Source organism: Bufo gargarizans, chromosome 11 (genome assembly GCF_014858855.1).
Source record: "Bufo gargarizans isolate SCDJY-AF-19 chromosome 11, ASM1485885v1, whole genome shotgun sequence".
Lineage (NCBI taxonomy): Eukaryota > Metazoa > Chordata > Amphibia > Anura > Bufonidae > Bufo > Bufo gargarizans.
This window is the reverse complement of record NC_058090.1, coordinates 91,482,939-91,501,105: the sequence shown is the minus strand read 5'-3', so window position 1 is coordinate 91,501,105 and position 18,167 is coordinate 91,482,939. Positions and strand designations below refer to the sequence as shown.

The window sequence follows — 18,167 nt, the reverse complement described above, 5'->3', positions numbered from 1 at the left end:
CTCAGCCTTGAGTTATATTAGTCGGGGAAGGGCCAATCACCTGTGATGATCCCGGGCATCCCCCATGAGGGAGTTAATGAGCTTGACATGGGATTTACTGGGATGAGGTGGAATAGGAGCAGGGAATTATCTCTGACAGTGCCCTGTCTGTTTGCTCGGCAGTGTCCGGCGTGAGACCTTTTTCCTTCCCAGCCGCTAATTCTGCCGTCCGCCTAATAATCATCTTTTCAGTTTGCTTAGTGTAATAGCTCATTGAGAAAATCACAGCTGGGATTAAAGTCATGAGACCAAGACAGAAAATCCAAACCTGGAACATTGCCCTAATATAAATCTGGTTAATGTACCCTGTACACCACCTAGAACCTAAGGTGTACAGGTCCTTCTAAAAAAATTAGCATATTGTGATAAAGTTCATTATTTTCTGTAATGTACTGATAAACATTAGACTTTCATATATTTTAGATTCATTACACACAACTGAAGTAGTTTAAGCCTTTTATTGTTTTAATATTGATGATTTTGGCATACAGCTCATGAAAACCCCAAATTCCTATCTAAAAAAATTAGCATATTTCATCCGACCAATAAAAGAAAAGTGTTTTTAATACAAAAAAAGTCAGCCTTCAAATAATTATGTTCAGTTCTGCACTCAATACTTGGTCGGGAATCCTTTTGCAGAAATGACTGCTTCAATGCGGCGTGGCATGGAGGCAATCAGCCTGTGGCCCTGCTGAGGCGTTATGGAGGCCCAGGATGCTTCAGTGCGGCGTGGCATGGGGGCAATCAGCCTGTGGCACTGCTGAGGCGTTATGGAGGCCCAGGATGCTTCAATGCGGCGTGGCATGGAGGCAATCAGCCTGTGGCACTGCTGAGGTGTTATGGAGGCCCAGGATGCTTCAATGCGGCGTGGCATGGAGGCAATCAGCCTGTGGCACTGCTGAGGTGTTATGGAGGCCCAGGATGCTTCGATAGCGGCCTTAAGCTCATCCAGAGTGTTGGGTCTTGCGTCTCTCAACTTTCTCTTCCCAATATCCCACAGATTCTCTATGGGGTTCAGGTCAGGAGAGTTGGCAGGCCAATTGAGCACAGTAATACCATGGTCAGTAAACCATTTACCTGTGGTTTTGGCACTGTGAGCAGGTGCCAGGTCGTGCTGAAAAATGACATCTTCATCTCCATAAAGCTTTTCAGCAGATGGAAGCATGAAGTGCTCCAAAATCTCCTGATAGCGGCTGCATTGACCCTGCCCTTGATAAAACACAGTGGACCAACACCAGCAGCTGACATGGCACCCCAGACCATCACTGACTGTGGGTACTTGACAATGGACTTCAGGCATTTTGGTATTTCCCTCTCCCCAGTCTTCCTCCAGACTCTGGCACCTTGATTTCCGAATGACATGCAACAGTCCAGTGCTGCTTCTCTGTAGCCCAGGTCAGGCGCTTCTGCCGCTGTTTCTGGTACAAAAGTGGCTTGACCTGGGGAATGCGGCACCTGTAGCCCATTTCCTGCACACGCCTGTACACGGTGGCTCTGGATGTTTCTACTCCAGACTCAGTCCACTGCTTCCGCAGGTCCCCCAAGGTCTGGAATCGGTCCTTCTCCACAATCTTCCTCAGGGTCCGGTCACCTCTTCTCGTTGTGCAGCGTTTTCTGCCACACTTTTTCCTTCCCACAGACTTCCCACTGAGGTGCCTTGATACAGCACTCTGGGAACAGCCTATTCGTTCAGAAATTTCTTTCTGTGTCTTACCCTCTTGCTTGAGGGTGTCAATGATGGCCTTCTGGACATCAGTCAGGTCGGCAGTCTTACCCATGATTGCGGTTTTGAGTAATGAACCAGGCTGGGAGTTTTTAAAAGCCTCAGGAATCTTTTGCAGGTGTTTAGAGTTAATTAGTTGATTCAGATGATTAGGTTAATAGCTCGTTTAGAGAACCTTTTCATGATATGCTAATTTTTTGAGATAGGAATTTTGGGTTTTCATGAGCTGTATGCCAAAATCATCAATATTAAAACAATAAAAGGCTTGAACTACTTCAGTTGGTGTGTAATGAATCTAAAATATATGAAAGTCTAATGTTTATCAGTACATTACAGAAAATAATGAACTTTATCACAATATGCTAATTTTTTTAGAAGGACCTGTAGACCCTCTGTGGGTAAAATATCCATAATTATTGGAATATTGGTAATTAAATGGGCTGTCCGCTTTAGACAATCACTTTTTATTAGAAGCATCCACTTCTGATGGGCTGATCCCAGTGATCGACTGTGGTGAATCCTACAAGTATTCCGTTTCCCTGCAGTGCCACCACACGGTGAATGAGGTATTACACCTTGTTCAATGAAATCAAAGGGCTGTCATTCTACTAGGTCCTCCAGATACTCTTTTTAGCCAGTGTCTGCTCTGCTAATGGATGACTATCCTACACATCACCCTTTCCCCTCCCTTAACTCCGAATTCCCAAATACTGTATTTAAATATGGCTTTTATGAATTGGACAACCCAATTAACAAATTGCTGAACTTGATCTTGGAGAAAATAAAATGAATTCTGAATGTTTGATAATCCAGCACCCATTGGGTTCCATCGTGACTGGGTGAATGTGACGTACTCTTCCTTTTTCACTTGGACTGACACAGGTAAACATCCCTTAAGCAAATCAGATTAAACTAATGATATATTTTCTTTGGACGGCGAAAAGAAAAAAAAACTGTCGAATCCAAAATCCCTCTAAAGCCAACTATAGCAGGATAAGTCTACCTTTAAGCCTGGTGTAACTTACGTCTTATTTTGGGTCAGATAAGAAGATAAGCGTGGAAGCCTCCCTCCTCCAACCCCGGTCATCTTATATAGCCGACAGATTTTATGGAAGTGAATATTCATGTGAAAGGAATCCTAGTCAACGATTGTGGCTCTAAGTAAGTAGAAACAGGACTTCATGGGTCTAAATTTTTTTGGTTTATTAATCCTAATTTTTCTTTATTTTTTACATTTTGTTTAATTTTTTTATTGTTATTTTACTGATTTTGCAAATTTTTTTTAAATTATTTTTGAAGATGAAATAGGGTTTTAAGTTTTTGTTGATGCTTATGTTTTATGCTATTCCTTTTTTCATTTTTCATGGTCCCATTACAAAAAGAAAAAAGTTGGAAAAATGTTTTTTTTTTCTCCAATTTTGATCCCCTGTATCATTATGGTCCCATTACAAAAAGAAAAAAGTTGGAATTTTTTTTTTTTTCACCAATTTTGATCCCCTGTATCAATCCTAAAGTGAAATTTATCAGTATGAAATCTCAACAACTCCATCTAGTTATGTCCTTGAATTTTAACTGTACTTTCTATTACATTTTTATTACTTTTTTACAGGAATTTTTACCCTACCAAAAATTTTTGGCCTATAAATTACTTTTAATGTATCAAACCAAAGCTTCAAGTGTATTAATGTTTGTTGTGATTTAGGTGTCTAAATTCTTCATTGTTCTAATGGTTTATAGTTACAATTAGATAAACTAGAAATTCCATCAAATCTTCTATAAAAATGGTTTTGAATTTGAATTTATAGGGGTTTTACGGGATCTAAAAAAATAAATAACGTGGCTGCTTTCTTCAAGAAACAAGGTCACAGCTGTCCACAGGTTGTGTCTGTTATTGCAGCTTCAACCCATGGACCAATTTGGCTCTATTTCTGGAGAATTGTAATTCTGGACAACCCCTTCAGAAAAACAAACTGAAATAAATCTATTCCTGTCACATATCCAAAAGGACCCAGAGGACCACTGTGTAGAAGATACTACATTATGGGAATGTCGGACATGAAAATATTTAACCCCTTCTTCTTGGCAATCAGTGGTGGTTGTATCCCTTCCTATACAGTGCTCTGAGCAACCTCAAACATTTTCCAGAAGATCACAAGTGGTTATAGTCTTGTCACTGTCTTGAGGGACTCTTATAGAATGGACATGAGAACTTGGATGACAGCAATGATTTTTGTGTCTCCTCCTTTTGCAGATGGATAGGATGCACTGTGGATGTGTCTCAAATTCCTACTGGATTCCAGGTATGGAGCTGCAATCCACACGTAAGTGCCTCCTTCTGCTTCCAGTGGCTCTTCCTCTCAAGCTTGGGTTTTTCCTATCTCATGTAGCCAACCCAATAACTAGTTCTTTACTGATGAAGGGCAAGAACCCTGAAATAGTGCTGTCTGGTATTGCTGATAAGAGCTTATTTAGATTATTTAGATACTTTCTCCTATGGAGCATTGCCTGAAAAATAAGTCTCCGTACATTGGGGGTCTCTTCAGGGGCGTAGCTATAGGGGGTGCAGAGGTAGCAGTCGCTACCGGGCCCAGGAGCCTAAGGGGGCCCAAAGACCCTTGTGCCACATAAGACACTGGCATTATAGAAAGTGCATACTGGTCAATTTACACCTCTGGCTGGAGGGAAGGGGTTAGGTTAAGAATTTGGCATGAGGGGTGCCCTTTCAATGTTTGCCTCAGGCAGCAGGAAGGCTACGTGCTCCCCTGCCCCTTGCCAACAAGCACTGAGGGACGGAGGCCCAAGCTGAACTCTTGCACCAGGGCCCATGAGCTTTTAGCTACGCCCCTGGGTCTCTTCAATAAAAACAGTAGTCCCCCGAGCTTCATCTAAGGTATCTCATCTATCCAGGTAGTACCCAAGTCTGATGAGCATCAAGAACCCCGAAACACTTCTGTCTACTGATGGTTTCTGGTTTGGCTGATATTAGCTTATTTGCAGACTTTTTCCTATGAAGCATTGCCTGAAAAATTAATCTCCATACACTGGGGCTGAGGTATCTAGCCAACTAGTAACCTTTGCTGATGATGGAGAAAAATCCTGAAACAGTGAATTGACTGTCCTGTGGAGCATTGCCTGAAAAATAAGTCTCCATACACCAGTGTCTCTTAAATAAGAAACAGCATTGGCAACTAGTACCCTGCCCTGATGAGGGACAAAAACCCTGAAACAGTGCTGACTAAAAATGGTTTTGTCAGGTTTGGTTAGTATGAGCTCATTTGCCTGAAGAATAAATCTTCCTCCACTATTGTCTCTTCAATAGTGGAGGAGACAATTTGAGATGGACACAAGCAACCAGAATTGTACTTGATGTTTAGGGACCCCTTAATGGGCGCGTTCCACAAAAAGTGTTTCTTACCTATTTATGTGATAGGTGATAAGTATACGATTGTTGGGGGTCTCAAGCTACAGGTTGGGGACCCTTCTTTAATATGTAAGGACTGTCATCAATGTGGTCATTCTTGACCCCTCTCTAACAGGTTTGGCATTCCCGGACTGGGCCTACAAGGCAGAGTCTAGCCCCGGCTCCCGGCAGATCCAGCTATGGCACTTCATCCTGGAGCTGCTGCAGAAGGAGGAGTACCATCACGTCATCGCCTGGCAACAGGGGGAATACGGGGAGTTCGTCATCAAGGATCCAGACGAGGTGGCCAGGTTGTGGGGCCGGAGGAAATCCAAGCCCCAGATGAACTATGACAAGCTGAGCCGGGCGCTCCGGTAAGGGCATATCCATCCTTCTCCCCTAATACACACAAGTGGGGGAACACAGAAATCTAATGACCCCCATTGAGGGCTCTGCTGAATATACTACACCTGAATCAAAGTTAATGCCCCCCACATTCTGATAAATTTCCTAATCTATCTGATAAACTGTTAATGAGGTAGCTTGCAGCCACCACTAGGGGGAGCTAACTGCATATGGATTTATACAACGAGAATTGAAGTGAATGGGGAGCTGTATAAATCTGCACGTAATGAGTCCGACTGGTGGTGGCTGTAGATGGTAACATAGTATATAAGGCCGAAAAAAGACATTTGGCCATCCCAGGCATGCTCAACCTGCGGCCCTCCAGCTATTGCAAAACTACAACTCCCAGCATGCCCGAACAGCTTACAGCAGGGATGCTCAACCTGCGGCCCTCCAGCTGTTGTAAAACTACAACTCCCACGATGCCCTTCTGTAGGATGATAGCTGTAGGCTGTCAGGGAATGATGGGTGTTGTAGTTTTGCAACAGCTGGAGGGCCACAGGTTGAGCATGCCTGGTCCAATCAGTGCGCCTGTTATCCTGCAAGTTGATCCAGAGGAAGTAAAAAAAAAAACCTGTGAGGTAGAAGCCAATTTTCCCCACTTAAGGGGGAAAAAATTCCTTCCCGACTCCAATCAGGCAATCAGAATAACTCCCTGGATCCCCGACCCCTCTCTAGTAGCTATAGCCTGTAATATTATTACACTCCAGAAATACATCCAGGCCCCTCTTGAATTCCTTTATTGTACTCACCATCACCACCTCCTCGGGCAGAGAGCTCCATAGTCTCACTGCTCTTACCGTAAAGAATCCTCTGCTATGTTTGTGTACAAACCTTCTTTCCTCCAGACGCAGAGGATGTCCCCTCGTCACAGTACTGGGGATAAATAGATGATGGGAGAGATCTCTGTACTGACCCCTGATATAGTTATATATAGTAATTAGATCTCCTCTCAGTCGTCTTTTTTCTAAAGTGAATAACCCTAATTTTGATAATCTCTCAGGGTACTGTAGTTGCCCCATTCCAGTTATTACTTTAGTTGCCCTCCTCTGGACCCTCTCCAGCTCTGCTATGTCTGCCTTGTTCACAGGAGCCCAGAACTGTACACAGTACTCCATGTGTGGTCTGACTAGTGATGTGTAAAGTGGTAGGACTATGTTCTCATCACGGGCATCTATGCCCCTTCTATGCAACCCATTATCTTATTGGCCTTGGCAGCAGCCGCCTGACACTGTTTTTTACAGCTTAGTTTGCTGTTCACTAAAATTCCTAGATCCTTTTCCATGTCAGTGTTACCGAGTGTTTTACCATTTAGTATGTACAGGTGACTTGCATTATTCCTTCCCATGTGCAAAACCTTACATTTGTCAGTGTTAAACCTTATCTGCCACTTCTCTGCCCAAGTGTCCAATCTATCCAGATCCCTCTGTAGCAGTATACTGTCCTCTGTAGTATATATACAGTATACTGCCCTCTGTAGTATATATATAGTATACTGTCCTCTGTAGTATATATACAGTATACTGTCCTCTGTAGGGTATATACAGTATACTGTCCTCTATAGTATATATACAGTATACTGTCCTCTGTAGGGTATATACAGTATACTGTCCTCTATAGTATATATACAGTATACTGTCCTCTGTAGTGTATATATACAGTATAGTGTCCTCTTCAGTGTAAATTACTTTACACAGTTTAGTGTCATCTGCAAAAATAGATATTTTACTGTGCAAGCCTTCTACAAGATTATTAATACATATATTGAAGAGAATAGGGCCCAATACTGACCCCTGAGGTACCCCACTAGTGACAGTGACCCCTCCAGTACTGACCCCTGAGGTACCCCACTAGCGACAGTGACCCCTCCAGTACTGACCCCTGAGGTACTCCACTAGCGACAGTGACCCAATCTAAGTGTGTACCGTTAATAACCACCCTCTCCTATCCCTCAGCCAGTTACTTACCCACATACAGACGTTTTCTCCCAGTCCGAGCATTCTCATTTTATATACTAACCTTTTATGTGGTACAGAGTCAGATGCTTTGGAGAAGTCCAGATATACGACATCCATTGATTCGCCGCTGTCAAGTCTAGAACTTATCTCCTCATAGAAACTGATTAAATTAGTCTGACATGACCGATCCCTCATGAAGCCATGCTGATATGGCGTTATTTGCTTATTTTCATTGAGGTACTTCAAGATAGCATCTCTTAGAAAACCTTCAAACAGTTTACCCACGACGGATGTTAAACTTACCGGCCTATAGTTTCTAGGCTCTGTTTTTGGACCCTTTTTGAATATTGGCACCACATTCGCTATGTACCAATCCTGTGGAACACTCCCTGTCAGTATAGTCATTAAATATCAGAAATAAGGGTCTGGCTATGACATTACTTAATTCTCTTAGGATACAGGGGTGTATGCCATCTGGTCCTGGCGATTTGTCTATTTTAATCTTTTTAGGACGCTGCTGTACTTCTTCCTGGGTCAGACATGGCACTTTTAATGGGGAATTAACTTTTACATTCTGCATTTCATCTGAGAGTTTTTTTTCTTCAGTAAATACAGTGGAGAAAAATATTTAATAGCTTTGCTTACTCCTCATTGCTCTCTGCAACTCCCCCCTCATCACTCTGTAAAGGTCCGACGCCTTTAGATTTGTACTTTTTACCATTTATATAATTGAAGAACATTTTAGGGTTAGTTTTGCTCTCTTTGGCAATTAATCTTTCGGTCTCTAGTTTGTCCGCTTTTATTTGTTTTTTTACATATTCAATTTTTTCCTTATAGTTTTTCAGTGCTTCCTCGCCCCCTCCTGTTTTAGTGATTGAAATTATTTATTTTTGTCATTTATTGCTTTCTTTACAGTTCTGTTTATCCACATTGGTTTCTTCTTGTACTTTAACCTTTTATTCCCATACGGTATGTACCTCTCACAATGAGATTTTAGGATGCTTTTTAAAAATATCCCATTTTGTGGCTGTATTTTTATTTTTGAGGACTTTGTCCCAGTTAGTTAGGCCTATGGCCTCTCTTAGTTGGCTAAATTTAGCTTTTTTGAAGTTTGGTATTTTTGTTCCTCCCTGAAAAAACGCTCTTTTGAATGATAATTGGAAGATTATTACTTTATGGTCACTATTTCCAAGGTGTCCCCCAACCTGCAGATCTGTTGTTCTGTCAGGTCTATTGGTTAATACTTAGTCCAGTATGGCCGTCCCTCTAGTCGGGTCCTGAACCAGTTGGGAGAGGTAATTGTCTTTGGTTATTGCCAAGAACCTGTTTCCTTTATGAGATGTACAAGTTTTAGTTTCCCAGTCTATATCTGGGTAGTTGAAGTCCCCCATAATAACCACCTCATTATGATTTACCGCCTCGTCTATCTCGTTTACAGGGAGTGCAGAATTATTAGGCAAGTTGTATTTTTGAGGATTAATTTTATTATTGAACAACAACCATGTTCTCAATGAACCCAAAAAACTCATTAATATCAAAGCTGAATATTTTTGGAAGTAGTTTTTAGTTTGTTTTTAGTTTTAGCTATTTTAGGGGGATATCTGTGTGTGCAGGTGACTATTACTGTACATAATTATTAGGCAACTTAACAAAAAACAAATATATACCCATTTCAATTATTTATTTTTACCAGTGAAACCAATATAACATCTCAACATTCACAAATATACATTTCTGACATTCAAAAACAAAACAAAAACAAATCAGTGACCAATATAGCCACCTTTCTTTGCAAGGACACTCAAAAGCCTGCCATCCATGGATTCTGTCAGTGTTTTGATCTGTTCACCATCAACATTGCGTGCAGCAGCAACCACAGCCTCCCAGACACTGTTCAGAGAGGTGGACTGTTTTCCCTCCTTGTAAATCTCACATTTGATGATGGACCACAGGTTCTCAATGGGGTTCAGATCAGGTGAACAAGGAGGCCATGTCATTAGATTTTCTTCTTTTATACCCTTTCTTGCCAGCCACGTTGTGGAGTACTTGGACGCGTGTGATGGAGCATTGTCCTGCATGAAAATCATGTTTTTCTTACCTTGCAGACTTCTTCCTGTACCACTGCTTGAAGAAGGTGTCTTCCAGAAACTGGCAGTAGGACTGGGAGTTGAGCTTGACTCCATCCTCAACCCAAAAAGGCCCCACAAGCTCATCTTTGATGATACCAGCCCAAACCAGTACTCCACCTCCACCTTGCTGGCGTCTGAGTCGGACTGGAGCTCTCTGCCCTTTACCAATCCAGCCACGGGCCCATCAAGACTCACTCTCATTTCATCAGTCCATAAAACCTTAGAAAAATCAGTCTTGAGACATTTCTTGGCCCAGTCTTGACGTTTCAGCTTGTGTGTCTTGTTCAGTGGTGGTCGTCTTTCAGCCTTTCTTACCTTGGCCATGTCTCTGAGTATTGCACACCTTGTGCTTTTGGGCACTCCAGTGATGTTGCAGCTCTGAAATATGGCCAAACTGGTGGCAAGTGGCATCTTGGCAGCTGCACGCTTGACTTTTCCCAGTTCATGGGCAGTTATTTTGCGCCTTGGTTTTTCCACACGCTTCTTGCGACCCTGTTGACTATTTTGAATGAAATGCTTGATTGTTCGATGATCACGCTTCAGAAGCTTTGCAATTTTAAGAGTGCTGCATCCCTCTGCAAGATATCTCACTATTTTTGACTTTTCTGAGCCTGTCAAGTCCTTCTTTTGACCCATTTTGCCAAAGGAAAGGAAGTTGCCTAATAATTATGCACACCTGATATAGGGTGTTGATGTCATTAGACCACACCCCTTCTCATTACAGAGATGCACATCACCTAATATGCTTAATTGGTAGTAGGCTTTCGAGCCTATACAGCTTGGAGTAAGACAACATGCATAAAGAGGATGATGTGGTCAAAATACTCATTTGCCTAATAATTCTGCACGTAGTGTAGTAGTAGATTTTCTGTGGACTCTGGTATATTAGGTGGTTTATAATAAACTCCTATTAGTAATTGTATTGTTTTTGCCTCCATGTATCTCTACCCACAGTGACTCCACATGTTCATGTCCCTCACTTATATCTTCTCAGACTGTGGGCTTTAGACAGGACTTCACATAAAGGCAACCCCCCCCCCCCCCCCTCCGGTTTTGGCAATCCTTTCTAAACAGACTGTAACCCTGTACATTAACTGCCCAGTCATAGCTATCATCCAGCCGTGTCTCAGTTATTCCCACTGTCATAGTCCTCCTCACACATCACTAATTCCAGCTCCTCAGTTTTATTAGTCAGGTTTCCGGCATTAAAGTGCCTTGCAAAAGTATTCACCCCCTTGACTTTTTTTGTATTTTGGTGTCTCACAACCTGGAATTAACATGGATTGTTTGAGGATTTGCATAATTTAATTTACAGAACATGCCCACAACTTTGAAGATTTTATTTTTTTTACATTTTTTATTGTGAAGCAAACAACAAATAGGACAAATAACACAAAAAGTCAATGTGCAGAACTATTCACCCCCCTAAAGTCAATACTTTGTGGAGCCACCTTTTGCGGCAATCACAGCTCCAAGTCGCTTTGGATAAGTCTCTATGAGCAGTCGCCACTTCTTACCACTGGGATTTTTGCCCATTCCTCCTTGCAGAACTTCTCCAGCTCCTTCAGGTTGGATGTTTGCGCTTGTGAACAGCAATCTTTACGTCTGACCACAGATCTTCTATGGTATTGAGATCTGGGCTGTGACTCGGCCGTTCCAACACATTTACATGTTTCCCCTTAAACCACTCCAGTGTTGCTTTAGCCGTGTGTTTGGGGTCATTGTCCTGCTGGAAGGTGAACCTCCATCCTAGCCTCAGATCACTCACAGTGGGGCAGGTTTTGGTCAAGAATATCCCTGTATTTAGCACCATCCATCTTTCCCTCGACTCTGACCAGTTTCCCAGTCCCATCCCCCCAGCATGATGCTGCCACCACCAGGTCTCACTGTGGGGATGGTGTTCTTTGGGTGATATAATGTGTTGGGTTTGCACCAGACCTAGCGTTTTCTTTGATGGCCGAAAAGTTCAATGTTAGTCTCATCAGACCAGAGCACCTTCCTCCATACATTTTGGGAGTCTCCCACAGGCCTTTCCGCAAACTCACAACGCACCTTTTTGGTTTGTAGCTGAAAGTAATGGCTTCTTCTGGCCACTCTGCCATAAAGCCCAACTCTATGGAGCGTACGGCTTATTGTCGTCCTCTGTACAGATCCTCCAGTCTCTGCTGTGGAACTCTGCAGCTCCTCCAGGGTTACCTTAGGTCTCTGCTCTGCCTCTCTGATTAATGCCCTCCTTGCCCGGTCCGTGAGTTTTGGTGGGTGGCCGTCTCTTGGCAGGTTTGCTGTTGTGCCATGTTCTTTCCATCTGGTTATGATAGATTTGATGGTGCTCCTGGGGGTCATCAAAGATTTGGATATTTTTTTTATAACCTAACCCTGACTTGTGCTTCTCAACAACATTGTCCCTTACTTGTTTGGAGAGTTCCTTGGTCTTCATGGCAGTGTTTGGTTAGTGATACCTCTTGCTTAGGTGTTGTAGCCTCTGGGACCTTTCGAAAAAGATGTGTATGTGTAATGACAGATCATGTGACACTGGTGGACATCATTTCACTAAACATGTGACTTCTGAAGGTAATTGGTTGCACCAGAGCTTTTTATGGGCTTCCTAACAAAGGGGGTGAATACATACGCACATGCCAATTTTCTGTTTTCTATTTCTAAACAATAGTTTTATTTATATATTTTTCCCATTTCACTTCACCAACTTAGACTATTGTGTTCTGATCCATCACATAAAATTCAGATTACCAAAACATTGAACTTAAGGCTGTAATGTAACAAAATACGAAAAAAGTCAAGGGGGTGAGTACTTTTGCAAGGCACTGTACATCAGTAGCCATCAGATGGAGGTCAAGGCATATGGCGGTCAATTAGATTGGTTCACAAGCAATATAGAGAGAGGGGTTCAGGTAGAAGATGTAGTCAAGAACATGCTCGGTTGTCAGAAGTGTCAGCTAACAGTCACCGGAATATTGCACTTTTTTTTTTTTTTTTTGCACTGCTGGCCCTTTAAATCTTAAGGGGCCAGCACCGTAATAAAAAAAAAACTATGTATTGAATGCCTAGGGTAGATCACAAGTGGTTGTAGTCTTGTCACTGTCTTGAATGGACATGAGAACTTGGATGACAGCGACGGTTTTTGTCTCTCCTCCTTTCACATAGGATGCACTGTGGATATGTCTCAAATTCCTACCGGTTTCCACTTTTGTGGCTGATTTGGCCCCAAATCAAGATATTTTTGGCCAGAACATGTAATGTAGATGAGATTTACTAATCTGTACGTTTTGGATTTTTAGATATTACTACAACAAAAGAATTCTGCACAAGACGAAGGGGAAGAGATTTACCTACAGGTTTAACTTCAGTAAACTGATTTTTGTTAACTACCCGATGTGGGACATGAGATATCCTCCGCCCGCGGTGATGGGAAACGGTGTGTGCCGTACGGCTGCACTGCCACCTGGTGTTCATAAGGAGGTAATGCACCTTTTTTACTATGACTACTTTATATGTACAATCTGTTCAATATTATAGGAGTATTTAAAGGGACAGTGATCATATAAGTGATATTTTTGCAAGATTTTCAGGATTTTTCGTTCTCTTCAGGTTTTACATAATACCATCCTTGCGCACAAGCTCCTGGCCGAACAACTCGCCTGCCGCAGGCTACTCCAGAGTCCAATAGACGACGACAGCAGCACAAACAAGAAGGCGTTGGGAGTGGGAAGTAAGTCTGAACAGGCCCTGGCATGTATCTAATCTAGAAGTCCATAGACAGTGGGGGAGTGCAAATTAAAGAGATAAGGGTCTGCAGCTTAATTGAACCAGCGCCACCTAGTGGTTGAAAGAGCAGTAGACAGCCTTTTAAATAGCACCCTTCTATTCTGTGACCCCTTCGGAGCAATTCTTTTTTATTGCATTTTACTCTTGTTGGGCTAAAATCATTTTATTAATTGGTCTTTAGTAAAAAAAAAAAAAATTCGGCCGTTTCTGAGACACAGGGTTAAAAATCAGTCTGTTTGCCGGCTTTAAATCCCGTCATTTAACAGCTCATGTAGGTCTCATCTCTGATCATTTTATAATGAGTACACACTCATTATAGTGCAATTCTTATCAGACTGATAAGAATATGGCTAAAATGTTTGAGGTCAGAAGATAACAGCTACACATGAGCTGTCAGATGAGGGGTTTCAAAGAAAACAGACTGTGACAGACTGATTTTTAACCCATATACCTCAGAAACAACTCAATATTATTAATAAAGGCCAGTGGAAACAAATGTTTTTTTTTAACCCAAAATGCAATCATAAAAAATGCCCACAAAAGCGTTCATAGCCTTTAAAGGGGGTATTCAGGACATGAAAAAGTAGGGAATGTTTTAAAGTGACTCTGTCACCAGGATCAACCCTATTAAACCAGACATGCTCATCGTGCTGATTAACACAATACCTTTCTAAACAGCTGCAGAGAGATCAGTGTTTGTATTCATATGCAAATGAGAAGTTTGAGCAACAGGGGCAGGGCTGGATCCTTTGAGCACTGCTTTGTGACACCCACTGTGCTCTGCATAGGCTAGACATGCTGAGGGCAAAGCTGTGTCCTAGTATATACATATCACATACACTATGTACTATAGCTTCACCACACTGAGATCTGCTCAGAAAGCTAATCTACATATTACTGCTATACCCACAGGCACAACAAATCAGGGGCTTAAGTACCATAGCGGCAGACCATGCGACTGCTATGGGTCCCAGGGCAAGAAGGGGCCCAGTTGTGATCATCTCCTTTTCTACTGGTCGTGAAAACTTGGTCAGGACTCTACCCTCTAAAGAAACAACTTTTAGCAAATAAGGCAGTGAAAAAAATGGCCCGAGGGTCACTAAAAGGGGTTTAGACGGAAACCCTTCTGGGCCTGGTTTTATCCTTGCTATAGGGCCCTTACTTCTCTATATACGCCACTGTAACGTATGATTATAAAGACATCAGTGATATGTGTTAGCTTCTAAGCATAGAAAATACATACATCTCTATGGCTTGGTGGTAAGTATATGATTTTGCATGTAGAGATCCTAGGTTTGATTCATGGGATAGACTTCCAGATTTTGTTTCTAATCATTTCCTAATCATATCGAGATGTTTTTAGGCTATAATGTTGAAATAATGTTTTTAGGCTTAAAAAGCTAATAAATATTGCTGGTTTCTTTATAAACCTATATTGTGCCTGTGAATAAACCAGTCATAGTTTTTAGGTTTCTAAGCAAATAAAAACCACTATTCTCAATATAATAAGGCTTTTTATTGTTATTATATGATTATATATTATTTATTATAGTATAGCCTTTTTATCATGGGTTAAATGAGGGAAAAAAAGTTTATGTAAGTGTCTCTCAGGATTCAAACCTGGGATCTCTACATGCAAAACCGAGCACTTACCACCAAGCTATAGCCTTTCCCCATAGAGATGTCTGTTTTTTCTATGCTTAGAAGCCATCCCATATTACTGGTGTCTTTATAATCATATATTGTGCTTGTGAATGAGGGCTCATTCAGACGGCCGTATGCTGTCCGCAAAAACGCAGATCCGTTTTTTTGCGGACAGTTCAGCATGTCTGCAAAAAAACTGCATTAAGTTTTTTTGTTAATCCATAGACTTCAATAGGGCCATGTCCTGATTTTCACTGATAAGTATAGGACATGTTAAATTTTTTTGCTGAGCCGTGCAATGGAAGAAAAGGGCCCCATAGAAGTGAATGGGACAGCATCTAATCCGCAGAAAAACGGATCCGCATTTTTGCGGACAGCATACGGCCGTCTTAATGAGCCCTAAAGCAGTAATCTGAGTTTTCTGAGCAGATCTCAGTGTGGTGAAGCTATAGTACATAGTGTACATGATATGTAGATGTTAGGACACAGCTCTGCCCTCAGCATGCTGATTTCTAGCCCTGTCAATCAAGGGGAGGGAGGAGGGTGCAGAGCACAGGGGGCGGTACAAAGCAGTGCTCAAAGGATTCAGCCCCGCCTCCTGGTGCTCCAACTTCTCATTTGTGTATGAAAAACGCAGATATCTCTGCAGCTGTTTTGCATACAGAAAAAAGAAAGGTATCGTTTTGTTCAGCATGATGAGCCCTACCAGGTTTAATAGGGTTGATCCTGCTGACAGAGCCCCTTCAAATTGTAAAAAAAAATAACTAAACAAAAACGTACTCCTTTAAAGCCCCACTGATTCAGCGCCAGTACAGCACTAAACCAATGAGGCTATTGATTGGCTGCAGTGTTTACCGGGTTATACTGGAATTTAAAGGGGGTGACATGTTTTATTTGTATTTTTAGTGTTTAGTTTCTGTAGGCAGTCTGCTATACAGCAGATAGAACTGCTTGTTTGCTACATGTTCAGGGATGGTAGTCACCCAGACAGGAAGTGATATAGTTGCTAGGTAACCAGATCTACAACTACCTGCAGAGTTCACTAGGGTGGGGGAAGCGCCAGGAGGTCTTCTGCTGGATATTTCTTTGAAGAGGACCTGTCGTCTCTCCTAACATGTCCGTTGTATTAAATAATGGTATTCCTCATAAGACCTCAATTCTGGGGCATCTTTCCATGGACTGTTGTTCCTCTGTTATTCCTACTTGAAATGTATGACTAAATCGACACCTAAGTGTAAACAGTTGAGGGTGTTTCCCTACACACCTGCCATCGCCCAATCCGTGGACACACCGCCTGGACGAGGGTACTAGAACACCCAGATGTCAATTGATTGTTAAATTTTCTTTAGGAATAACAGAGGAACAGCACAATATAGAGTCCTATGAGTAGATGCTCCTGAATAGGTTTTTCATAGGGAATACAAGTATCTACTAAAAAGGACATATCAGGAGAGGTGATGGGTCCCCTTTAAGGGAGTCAACCAATGTGTTTTCTCTTCCACCCAGGGCATAGTATCATGCCTACGTCATGCTTTCCTGGGGCCTGCTGCAATTTCAGAAGTAGTGGTCACCTGTACCTGCCAGGCTCGTCCTCCCAGCCTAGTACGGAGTTACCCCTCCACCCCAGCCGATCCCTCTGCTCGCCTACTCAAGTTCTGCCTGGCACAACCGAGTGGCAGCTGTGTGCCAGCCGCCTGATCCACCAAAGCCAAGCGCTTATGTCTCTAGAAGAAATAATCCAGAGCCACAGAGGAGCGCACAGCAGAGCGACGGGAGGACACCTTCTCAACCCCTATCTGGGGCATAGGACCATGTCCTCTGTAGACCACCTCCATGCGTTGACATCTCCTACCACCATGAAACCAGACCCAGAGAGCCAGTTTAGAGCGTCAGGGGACAAGAACACGTTCCAAGAGCTCGCCGAGCCTCCAAAGATATGTCTGGGCCATGACGTAAGCGCTAAGCTTTATCCTCCTCCTGACATTGAGCACATGAACCTCAACAGCAAGACCTGGCTGCTGAAACCGGCCTAAATCCTCCGCTATCTGGTGGTCTAATGAGGTATTGCAGAAGTAGAAATTTCTTAAAGGGACACTTCAGACTAATGTATGCACTTATCCACTGCCTGTATATAGATTGTACATAAATATATTTACCACATTAACCCTTAATAAACTGCACTGCATTTACTTGACAGATAGTAAAATGTCTGGAGAAACATCTGGGGAGCTGATCTGATCCGTGAGGAATAACTTACATGGCTTCCGCAGGGAGTGTCACCCAAATTTTCCAGGCTCCTGAATGGCATTTCTGCCTCCAGGTAGAGGAGCATACAGAAGGTCCAGAGCTGAGAGTGGCTACAAAGAGCATCTCTTGCTTTGGAGGACCCAGCAGGTCCATGTGTTAGAGACAGAGCATTGATTTCAGTGGACACCATGTAATACTTGGTTTCTCCTGTGGTGGCGCTGTTGGCAAACTGAACACTTGAAGCCGATTTCTCCCAGAGATTACCACTGATGGCTCCAGTAGTGGGACATCTTGTGATCCGCCTGTTGTTGGGGGATCCTTGTTAGAGAACCCCTTTTAACCATCTGGCCTTATTATTACTGGTGGCTGTTGTAACCACCACACAGCCTAATCCGTTTGTTATATTCCCCGAAAGAATCTGCAGCAGATTCCTGCAGAAAACCACAGGACGATAGTTCTCATGTTAGTCATGTCTGAGACATGGCCCAAGGAACGGAGTGGAAAGCTGAGAAGGTAGAGAAACTGCCCGCCCCGTGTCTGTAAAATGCAAGAGTTGAACTGATTTACTTAAAGGGGTTCTCCACTTTAGACAATCTGTTCTTGGTAGAAGGGTTCCCTTACGATAAGTTCATCTTATGGTGTCCTACTGCTCCGACCTCCAGTGTTCAGCTGTAATCTGTTCAGCAAGTGTTAAATTCCTCTACAGCGCCCCCACAGGGAAAATGAAGCATTACACAGTGCCTATTGAAACCAATGGGTTGTCTGTGTCATCTGAAAATATGCAGGGTCTTCCAGGGAACACAGCTCAGGAGGAGAGTTAAGAAGAATTCAACGTGTTC

General features: G+C 42.6%; 1 protein-coding gene across 1 annotated transcript; it reads left to right on the top strand.

The window, feature by feature from the left end:
- The first annotated feature begins 4,022 nt into the window (after positions 1-4,022).
- On the top strand, positions 4,023-17,232 carry LOC122922251 (ETS translocation variant 3-like protein). Its single transcript, XM_044272825.1, has 5 exons — positions 4,023-4,062; positions 5,299-5,536; positions 12,951-13,131; positions 13,261-13,381; positions 16,588-17,232. The coding sequence occupies exons 1-5, from the start codon at positions 4,023-4,025 to the stop codon at positions 17,112-17,114; spliced, it is 1,107 nt and encodes a 368-aa protein (XP_044128760.1). The 3' UTR covers positions 17,115-17,232.
- The last annotated feature ends 935 nt before the right edge of the window (positions 17,233-18,167 follow it).

What these genes read in the sequence shown, in the direction of transcription:
- LOC122922251 (XM_044272825.1), top strand. Translation starts at nt 4,023, where the DNA reads ATGCACTGTGGATGTGTCTCAAATTCCTACTGGATTCCAG. An exon ending in AAGCTGAGCCGGGCGCTCCG is followed by an intron (nt 5,537 to 12,950) that starts GTAAGGGCATAT and finishes TTGGATTTTTAG; the next exon opens with ATATTACTACAACAAAAGAA. An exon ending in GAAGGCGTTGGGAGTGGGAA is followed by an intron (nt 13,382 to 16,587) that starts GTAAGTCTGAAC and finishes TCTTCCACCCAG; the next exon opens with GGCATAGTATCATGCCTACG.